The 11,221-nt window shown below is 36.0% G+C and overlaps 1 protein-coding gene across 1 annotated transcript in view; it reads left to right on the forward strand.

The window, feature by feature from the left end:
- The window catches only part of LOC104511899 (transportin-1-like), a gene marked incomplete at its 5' end in the record, with an annotated part of 14,311 nt that extends 9,455 nt beyond the window's left edge, over positions 1–4,856 (forward strand). The window contains 2 exons of the mRNA XM_010154691.1: positions 2,021–2,163; positions 3,258–4,856. Coding sequence (XP_010152993.1) covers positions 2,021–2,128 — 108 coding nt within the window. The remainder of the gene's footprint in view (positions 1–2,020; positions 2,164–3,257) is intronic.
- Between the last annotated feature and the right edge of the window lie 6,365 nt (positions 4,857–11,221).

The following is an 11,221-nucleotide window of genomic DNA, read 5'->3' on the forward strand; positions in this document are numbered from 1 at the left end:
CCCCTCATAAACTGTAAAATGAAGTCTCTGTTTTTACAAAGGATGTCTGTCAGAAGTTCATGATACTTCTCTTAAAGCAAAAATGGAGCATAATGCTAAATAGTAACTGGATCATGGGTCAATATTGGCACTTCTTTTTTCAAGTTATGCTATATGTGAGCATCAGAGCAGAAGCTAGAACTTTTTTATGTCATCTTTTAAGAGCAAAGAAATGACTGTTTTATAGGACTGTCCTATTTAGTCTCTCAGATAACTGGTCTCCTTTGAAGGAACATCAGGTCCAGGAAATGCACAGCTATGATCATTCTAGCATTAGCTGGAGGAAACAGCAAATACTTACAAGCTTAAAAGAAGTCCAGGATACTGTCTCTGATGTTTGTCCTGCACAGTGTCAGTGGGTGTTACTGCACTGGACCTTCCACACTGAATAATTGCTTCAGTAAATTAGGCTCATCTTCTTCCAATTCATTCCAAGTTACCCGTGTGGGATCTAATGCAGTCAAACTAGACGTAATGGTTCTTGTGCACCTGGCATAAGGACATCTATTAAAGTGCTTTTTGCCATGCAAGGAAGCTCCTCTTCAAGTGATGGCACACACAGTTTTTAGATTACTTCCTCATGAATACCTGTTTGCTGTAGTCCAGTTAGATGTTTTCCAACAATAATAACGCCTTTCAGGAGCAGTCGGGGAAAAAAATACATTGTCCAGTGTTTCTTTTTTCTGTTTTGTTTTGTTCTTTAGCACTAGAGATGAGAGAGAAAATACCACTTCCAAGGGCATGCACAGATGAGCTGCCAGTGTTGAAATCTGACATGGACCCCAAGAACTGTATCACTTTTTATAAAAGCAGGGTATCTGGAGACTGTAGGTGAAGCTCACTTGCTAAGTCTCCACTGGAGGATGATTTTAAGTGTTCCTTGTGTCATACCTGAACAGTCTTAGATTCGCAGTGTTTTCTTGTCAGCTGGCTCATCTGACTCTTTGGGTTAGGAAAGAGGTGAGCCTGCTAGTGGAAGGTCTCTTTTCAGGGAGAAAAGCAGTAAGTTATCTGGTGACACTCTAACGTAGTCATCAGTACATCCTACTTAAGAACAGCTCTGCTTGGGAGTGTTGTGTTGAGGGTCAACTCGGTACCATGAGCTTTGACATTGATTTTCTGTGAGGGTATGTTCATGAGACTCTTACACAATTCAGTATCACTGAATTTAAAAAGAAAAACAAAACTGTAGACTCTGGCATAATTTTCTATGAGGATGACCCATTTCATCTGCTTGTATTCTTTCTAACGTTTGCCTTTTAACCTGCTGTTTTCATAGCTAACGTACTGACCTTTTTGATAGTATAATGTAGTTTTCATAGTTTTCAGTCTATTTATTACATTGGAAGGTCCAGACTGAAACCTGTAGATTTTATTTTTATTTCACTTCTTTCACTGGCTTTTGGCTGCTGCTGACTGTAGAACCCTGTTCTTCCAAAACACACAAGATTTTAACAGCTTCCTTTTTCATGACAGTTGTCTTAGATTCCATGGAAAGAGCAGAGCTCTCACATGACGCTTTTGCATTTGTACTAGAAGTTGACAGATACTCGTTCTGTCAAATGCTGGCTGCAGTTTCGGCTCAGCTTTATTCCCACAGCATTACACATGTGCACACGGTGATCTTGGCATATATAAGCTGTGTCAGTTGATAAAATGTTTCGTGTTCTGAAATGGCCTAACTCTAGGTCATGAGTCACCTTAGTCATTAGAAATACATACAGATATGTATACACACACTAATTTGTGTGGGCACCTATATTCTGTATGTCACCCTTAAAAGAAAAAACATTTCAGTTAAGACAGATGTCACTAGACTTCCTTTGTTTCTTAGTAGCATTTCAGAATTGAGTTGGAAAATTCAAATGGACCGGTGTACTTTCCAGCAATTTGGCTTACTGCATATGTTGCTAGTAAATAATGTATCTTCTCTTTAGTGATCATCTTGACTTCCTCCCCTCCCCCTGCCTTTTGTTTGTAGATTCTTCATGGATTTAAAAATCAAGTTGGGGATGAGAATTGGAGGCGTTTCTCTGACCAGTTTCCTCTTCCCTTAAAAGAGCGCCTTGCAGCTTACTATGGAGTTTAACCTCATGCACTGTAGCTGCAGTCCCATAATTAGAGGTAAGCAGGCAAATCTTTCTTACTAAACAGAGCTGTATAACACACTTCATCACTGCATAATATGAAGCATAATTAATTCATCAGACTATAATTTTTCAGATACACTGGCTATCTTTTCTTCCTGTAAGAAGGGAAAAATGACGGTAGCTGTAGCAAAAGCAGTTTTCTGATTCTGTTATTTTATTTCTACAGAGAGAGAAAAAGAAAAACAGTGTATCATACACACAGTAGTGTATCAAGATGAAGTTGGAAGTGTAGGTATAACAAAGTACTGGTTTGAGTTTAATAAGCAAAGTGATGAATATGATCCTCATGCCATCATACTAAAGCCACAGGCCACTTAAGAATTACTAGATAGCAGATGTGGTCTGAGCAGGAATATTCCTCTAGGATAGGAAAGCAAGTATGTGACCACATTTTATCCACCAGAAGTTCAGTACACTCCTAACCACACACTAGATGATTTTTGCACTGTATAAAGCATGTTTTGCTAATCTATAGCTCTGCTGTAACTGTAGAGCTTGAAAGTTTGGGGAGGCTGATGTGTTTATTATTGCCATGTTCTATTTTGTGCACCAGTTTGGAATTGTTACAGTTCTGTGCAGAGAATGATTCAACTTCAGCAAAGAACAGTGTGCATTCTGGAATAGTTATATTATACTGCCTTGCTTTGTATGCTATCTGTGCAAACTGTATAAAGCAAATTTCCTATGTGTGAAGCAGTATGATACTGTGAAGACATTATTTATGCTACCCCAAAAAATGGAGTGAATTAAGATTTATTCAGCCAGTCTTTTTATGTAAATTTGATACTTGCTGTAGAATTTTTGTACTCAGATTATGGGAGTGAATCGTGCAATTCTGCTTTATTGTTGAATGGATGATTTAAAAGTCAACCTAAGACTTTTTCCAAAGTCACTGACATAAATCCTGTATGAATTACATGTTTTGATTTGAACAATGGAATAAAAATAAACTATTTTCAAACATTTACCTATGAATAGGTAAGGCAAGAGCTCTTTTGTTTATGGACAGATCTGTCAGTTAAGGTTCAAGGTAAGATTTAATTACACTTTTATCTTTTCCTTTTACAGGTCCTTCAGTCTGGGAGACCATGAGGGAGCCTCTGCACCCAGGGAAAATGTTACCCTTTACTGGGGGGAAGGGTAAACCAGTAGGGAATACAGTACAATCCCAACCCTACTGGGAGGGGCGGGAGGGAGGTGTTGCCGTCACTGTATTAAGTCGATGTTGGGGAATGTTTTTAAATCTGGGGCTGAAATGTTTTAACATCTGGAGCTTTTGTGGGTGGAAATCTGTCTCCTATTACAACTCTGCACTGGATGTGAAGAAGAAAAAAAAAAATCTAGTCACAAAACAGTACATTCTGGAATATTGTGGGGAATTGTACCAAAAGAACTTTATAATTGAACCATAGGGGATACGTAAAGAGGAAAACTTTTGCGCACAATAAAGGAAACCTAAGAATAGGGGTCATTAACAGTAAAAGGCTTTCTTCTTTCTTTTGTGTTTTTTTGAGTAAGGGTTTTCTACATTATTTCATCCTGCTTGATAGGATTCATAGGTATTTGCATGTTAATGAAGAACTACACAAATGAAGTTAGTACAGTTAAAATGCAGCTTGTGTCTGTATTAGGAGCAAGCACTTGCAGTGTACAATATAGAAACACCACTATAAATGGATAAAGGTTAACTTGAACAAAATCAATCAACCTGCAAGCTGCCAAATGAGTCACTCCTTTCATTTTGGGGATAAGGGGAGGGACACATTAAAGGAAAGATTGACATGTTGATTTTTGCATTAAAAAAATAAAATAGTGGATATGATTTTGTTATTGTACTTCATTAGATTTAATTTCTAGAGTAAGGCATTATTCTTAACGTGCAGTTTAAGGTTCAGGCATGTGTTCTGGCTCATAGTGATCAGAAGTAATTTAAATTAGTGGGAAAGTAGCATGCTTGCATCACATAGAGTGAAATTGGTATACGTTTACCTATGTTGCGCCAGTTTTGTGTTGCAGTTTACCAACTCAATATAGCCCTGCATTTAAAATTCCTTTCTAAGATTCTGTGGATTTATTAAGAATATAGATACAAAGTACTGTAGTTAACAATTAGGCCTTGAAATACCTTTATAGGATCTGTTAAGAATAAGATTGATATTGTATTGTGTGTAACCTGCACAATGTGGAAAGCTGATATAGCTGTGCAAAATACTTGCCTCTGTGCTGTCAGTGTGATGTGCTTTCTGCATGGTTATATACTAGTGATTTTATCAGAATCTCTAAAAATGAGTTACATGGTAAGACCCGTTAAAGGCTGCATAAATGTTAGTTGGCACGTTAAGACAATTGTAGAAGTTGATGATATGATTGCTATATTTGTGTTTGTTCCCACTCAACATATTACCTTCTATGCTTTCTTTATGTTCAAAGCATGATCTTAAAGAGATGTTTTGAGTTAATGGATGTAATGCAGGGTATCTACACTGTGTCGGCGCATGTTGGTGGCCCTTTGTGATGTAGTTAAATGCACAAGGGTGCAAGTTTAAAGCTACAGAGTGAAAGTTGGTTTGGATCCTCTTCATTTCATTTGTTTAGCTTTTGTGTTGTGTTTTTTTTTCTCTACTTACATGTATTCCTGTGAATAAATCCTGTTAAGTTAACCCTTTACTTTTCCTTCCATGTGTATTTTCTTATGTACTGTGAATGTGAAATCCTAACTGGTACACTTGATCTTGTGTCCATCTGAAAGTGGCAAGTCTTGAATAATTTAGATTGCCTAAAGAGTATCCCATGATGATAAAGGAAAATGGAGAGATTTTTAACTCTGCTGGTCAGAGGGGAAGCCACACCTTTCCATTTTTCAAGTGCTGCATAATTAATCTGCAAAACAAAATTAAGCCATAATAGCCTTTTAGTAGACTTAGTGTCTCACCTTTGCATTGCAGAATGGATACTGGATAACAGGTTTTGGGTTTTTTTGTTTGTTTGGGGATATTTTAAGAACTTGCTCTTCTTTGCATGGTTCTGTTCTTTGACTGTTGATTGATTTAGCCGTTGCACTGAAGTCTGAGCTGTGAGAGTGTTAACTTATAAATGGTGTTTGAAGAGTTCTGGGTTTTTTTATGCATGAAAGCATGCATGTTTTACATCCTCCCCCCTCTTTTTCCTTTTTTTTTTTTTTCTCTTTGCAAATTTTAATGGATTATGCCTGAAGAGTAGTTTGGATACATACTGTATGAAATACGTTCAGTAACGCTAGTACATAGTATTTATTAAATTTGGTTAAAATTGCATGTGTTAACTTGCTCTCATATTACATTGCTTTGGTAGCAAATACAAAATTCCTTCTTAACTAATAATTCTGAAGCAAATTAGTCACTAAAACCACTTTAAACCGAATTCTGGAAGGGAAAAAAAAAAAACCCAAACCTTTAAAATCTAGCAAGGTGGGATATTATGTTAGACCCAAACTTACTTTATTTTTGAGTGGGCTTGAACAGTAGGGGAGAATTTCAGAGAAATGACAAATTTTTAGAATAGAAGACCTACCCCAATAATACTGTAGCATAACAGCTAAAATGAGTTTAAACTTTTTGAATTTCAGAAAGCCACTTTAACCAAATAAAACCACTCCACCTCACCTTGGATTAGCTTAGGGTGCCACTTTTGTACATTAAGATTTTAACAGGTATTTGTACAGTTGTGAATTGGTCTGGTATAACAGCAAGGAAGACGATTAGGGCAGAAATAAACAGTATTGGCAAAATAATTGTTTGTATCAGTAAGGTTTCCCATGGTATGCTCTAAAGCAAGTAGACCATATTCCTAATGCCTAATATAGCTCAGAGCCTAATATAGCAGAAGCCATTTGGGATATAATGTGAGGTAAGAAGAGTTCTGAATCGGCATTAACATTTATAATTCAATTATTACATCATGGGATATATAAAAAGCATCTTAATTCTTGTGGTGTAGTCTTGACAGTTCTTGAATGTTGACTGAATGTTTATACTGGTAGAATTGTGAGTTTGTCTTTGTTACATTCCAGTGTTTCTGCCTCTTGGCATGCTAAAAGCACGGCTTACTTCATTTGCTCCTTACACACTGAATAAAGTGCTGTTAGTGTGCTAAACTACAGAAATAGCCGCTGCCAAGTAATGGTGTAGATTTTCTACTTGAATATTTTTGTTGTAGGAACCTCAGGAGGTCAGTGTTTACTGTTTTTATATATGCCTTTTTCCTGTTTTGAGTTTCCCTTTTTGAAGGATTCTGAGAGTGAACAAAAGCTGCTGATCAACCTAAGTTGGTAACAGAAAGTGTACTTTAAATCCTTATAAATGCATCTTTTTGGCAGTTCTAAATTGCTGTTAAATTAGTCTTAAGTGAAGTTCAGTACTAAATTTTTTTGCATTACACATTCAGGAAACAGCTTGTTTCATTTAGGGGGAAAAGTTTAGAGTAGTTCATTATTTTAACCAGTGCAAGCAAAAATAATTGATTTTGTAATTTTTTTCCAAAGCTTCATTATTTTCTAAATCGGTGAATATGTATATATTTCAATTTAATAAGCTAATTCTTACGCTTTAGTTTATTGGTCCTTAAAGCTTGTGCTCAAAAGATCACTTTTAGAAGAATGGGTTTAAAATTTATAATCATGGATTTTTTTTAAAGTTATGAAGTAGCATAAATTTTGTAACTAACAATATTGATACACACTGTGACTTTCTTTTTGTTAGGACTTTCATGTTAACATCAATCTTAATTACTTAAGCTGCATATATTGTATAATAGTAAAATGTATATTTTAAAACTTCAAGTGGCTTTCCTCAAGTGAAACTCATTGCTACTTAGAAATATTCAAATATTAGCTTTATCTCAGGTGAATACTCTTGTACCCTTTTTGTTCAGAACACATGCTATAATAAAAATGTGTCTTAATTATATCATTTTATGTATTTCATTTAGGCAGCTCCTCTGTCTTTAAAGTTACTTTAAATTAACCTTTACCGTGGGACAATAATGACTTTTGCTTCACCTATTTTATTCATGTTGAATGTATTAACAGATAAAGTGCAAAAACATTCTTCCCTTGTGGAGAATGCATCCACACTCAAAACAACGGAAATATTTCTTTCAAAATTCTTTAAATGCAATATTATATTGGAAATCGTTTGTTTCAGATTTTGTTAAGGAAAGAAATTGCAACTTAACACTAATTGGTTCAATGCTGTCTCTTTCATGAGGATGATAGACGCAGGAAGCTTCTATATAGGGTCTAAAGAGTCACTTTTTATCTTAGATAAAGGTTAAGCTCTACAGTGAAATGGCAAAACACCCTGCAGTTATCTTGGAGAGACGCTGATGTAGTTTGTATACATATTTGTTTTATATTACATAAGTATTTCCAGTAACCTCATCTTGAATAAATAAAGCTTGATTAGTAGCTGTGTATTTCACTCACCTGTACATTCTCCAGAATTACTTGCATCCATCAGTCTTCTATGTATTCTTCTCCAATAGAAACTGAGTTTTGTCTGCCACCGATCCTTGCCCTTTGCACCTAATAGTTAGAGCAAGCCCATTCTAGATTATTTTTTAAATAGGAAATGGAGGCAAGTACTCTTGTTGCTTGACGTGTAGAGTATATACTGCTAAAATCATAAGGATACTTACTCACTTGAATGTACGTACATGAGGGAAGCTTAAAATGGCTCTGTACGATGAATCCGTGTGTGGTGTTACGGTATATTCCAAGTAAGCCAAAATCCACATCTCAGAGTTCAGTGCTTACAGCATAGTATAATTTTTCTATAAACTGGTTTTATTGTGCTACTTTCGCCTTAGGTATCTATTTCCTTACTTTGGGTGAGCAACAACACTGAGAACGCCTAGGTGTTTTTTTGCAAGAACAGCAATTAGGAAAAAAAAAAATGTGTAAGCAGGTTCATTTGGCCATTGAAATCTCCAGTGTAATATTATCTTTTTTTCATGGGAAGTGATAGGTAGTCATGTTGTATATTATCTGGCGCTTCTAAAATTTTTAATTGGATGCAGTATACAAAATAGTTTAAAATGAAAGATGACAGGATCTTTCTGCTGACAACTTAGGTTGTATGAGTTTTGCTTGAAAGCTTTAAAACTGATGTTTCTGTATCTGCCACAACGTTGGAATGTTTCCTTCAAACATATCCTCCTGCAACCTCTCAAACTGTACTAAATTGAGTGGTATTTCTTGAAGTCTGCCTATGTGCTAACAGAACTTCATTTTAAATAGAATATGGTTTTAATTTTTGATAAGCTGCTGAATTTTAAAGAGTTTTTGGGGCCACCAAATATTTTGGATCATGCAGAGAATATATATTGTACTGTAGTAATTTTGTATTTACATTTGTATGATGTGACATAATAGATGTGAATGTTAATCACTGCTTGACTATGTTAATAAAGTTGTTTAAATATAGATGTTGCATTCCAATTTTTAATGAAATACTAAAATTTCATCTTCAGTTTATGTTTTGCCTGACCTAGTCACGCACTCTTCTGGTTCACACATGTAAGTTCTGGACTCTCTTGAATAAAGTGGTTTCATTTTATGTGAAAGAAGATGGTCTTTGGATGAGTTTAAGGTCAGTTCAGTTTAGATGCTTTATGCTGCTCAGTGTCAGATCAGTGTAGAAATAGGAGGCTTATGTGAACTGAAATTAATGTTTCTTGGGGGATAACCAGTAACTGCTTTACTACTGAGAAATGGTACCTTGAGTGTATTTTTGTTTGAAATAGCTGATGCATTTCTAAGTCTGACCAAATGGGGAAGAGGAAAAAAAATCGTTCTTATTGCTTGTGCTATCAATGTGAATAAAAGCAGTAAACTGGAAATAAATTAAAAATATTCAAGACTTTGAACGAAAACTTGCAGTGGTCTTAATTTAATTTTATCTAGCTTTTATGGGACCACAATAATACAAACTATGTAAAGGTCTGTCCTTCCATTTATAGAACTTCCTGATACAGGAGTCTCTAAAATGGAAGTATGAAACTAACCATGGCTCTCTGGACAAAATCTATCCATGCTGATTTGAACACTTTATGTTGACTTCCAGTACTGAACAGCTGGTCAGTAGCATGTTGACAGTTTAGACAGTTACGCATCTCCAGCACAGATAGTTTCTATAGCATAACGAATAAGCTTATTAAAATGCTTTGTTATGATACAGCTACTTATCATAATAAAGTTTATAGTACAAATTAGTTGCTGCATATTCAGCTGAAAGTGTGCTTAATGAAGAACTTCAGATTCCTGTCTCCAGAAAGAGGAGAAGGCTGTGGAATAGCTGTTAACAGCAGTGTAGGTGTGTAGAGACCCAAGTCGATTAGCAGAGAAGTCAGTTCCTGCCGGCTGAGTGCACCAGTGGCTGTGTGGGAAGAAGGGGGGGTGGGGGAAGCTTTGCTTTATTTCAAATAGCCCTCCCCACTCTCCTTATGTTGTGGGGTACCTATGATAGAACATCCTACTGTCAGATGTTTTGGTCAAGTTTCCTGCTATTGGCTTACAGCCTGATCTTAACCTGTGGCCTCTGATTTAGAATGTGAGGTTAATTACTATCTGTATGTACAAGCAAGATGAGTAAGTGCTACCATCTTGAGTAAGTGAAATTGCTGTTAGGGATAAGCTTGGCAGAAATAACAGGGTGTTAGTCGTGTGTGGAGATGGGAGTCCCTCTGAATCATTACTAGTACAAGTCTGCACATCTTCAAGAGTACTTAGGCTTTAAGAGTTTTATTGAGCTGATAAGGAACACTAGAAAGTTCATGTGTTCCAGCTGCTCAGACTGGTGGCTGCCGTTACAAAGCACTAGTACGTGTGTCTGTGGATGTCGGGAAGAATCAAAGCTAAGAATTATTTTCACATAGCATGACTTTTGCCTGTGTGCAAACCACTCACTGCCCATCCTCTCTGTACTGCCATTCTGATTTTTAATGTGACTTAATTTTTACAGGTACTTAATTTTTAAAAGTAAATTTAAAATTAAAAACGAATCTTTAAGTACCTGTAAAACCAAATTGTTTTACCTCTTTCACAATATTTCAGAGCTGCTTACCTAGACAGCTAAAATATCTGTCCAGACTAATGTGTTTCTTTATTTTATTTATAGTCTTTCAGAAACTCATTCCCATGTCTTTGCCCTTCTGCTTCGTTAGTACAGTAGTAATTATAAGCTGTATTTGGCTCCATTAAGAACACAAGCACCATTTACTCCACCATGCTATACTAATATTTTCCTGAGATGCCACATAATCAGCTTAGCTTAGCTTCAGACTCTTCTACTACCACTTACCTTTTCTGTCTGGGTCGTATGTTATAGCCAGAGTGGAGAAGACCTTTGTGATCTGAACACCACATCTTGCTTGTGTGGTAGCTACTATGAAACACTTTGGTACAAAGTGGAGTGACACAATCAGAGCTTGCTCTTCTAAACACTTCCGGTTTGTTTGCTTATCATTGAATTAAAATGCTTTAAGTACTTCATTTTTTTTCATTTAGGTTATTATTACTAGTTGACTGAAAATAAGTCACTTATGTGACTTATGTACTGCTTCGAGTACATCGATTTACGTATTTGCAGGTAAGTGCCTAAAACTCTTGAGAAGTCTCACAGAATTTTTCGTGCAGGGATGAAATGTAACTAGAAGTCCAGATGGAATCTACAACCATTAAACTACTCCAGTTTGTCATTACTAATGATCACTGTTTTCTAACCTTTCCATTTGATTGAAGGTTGATTTGATGAAACATGTTTTTGGCAGCAACAGAGCAGAAGAGTAATAAAGGTGGAGTATTGGCACCAAGTGACTCACTATGCAACAATGCTGTTGGGTTCTTTATTTAATTGAAGCAATGAATGGGATGTGATCAAGCTTGGTGATGAGATCAATAGAAGCGTGCATTTAAGCATGCAATGAGTCAGATAATGCAGCCTAATGGAATACATCATTCCGGGGATCTTAAAAACTCATTAAAACTCACTGTAAAT

This window comes from Eurypyga helias, unplaced genomic scaffold (assembly GCF_000690775.1).
Source record: "Eurypyga helias isolate BGI_N326 unplaced genomic scaffold, ASM69077v1 scaffold1957, whole genome shotgun sequence".
NCBI classification, from domain to species: Eukaryota; Metazoa; Chordata; class Aves; order Eurypygiformes; family Eurypygidae; genus Eurypyga; species Eurypyga helias.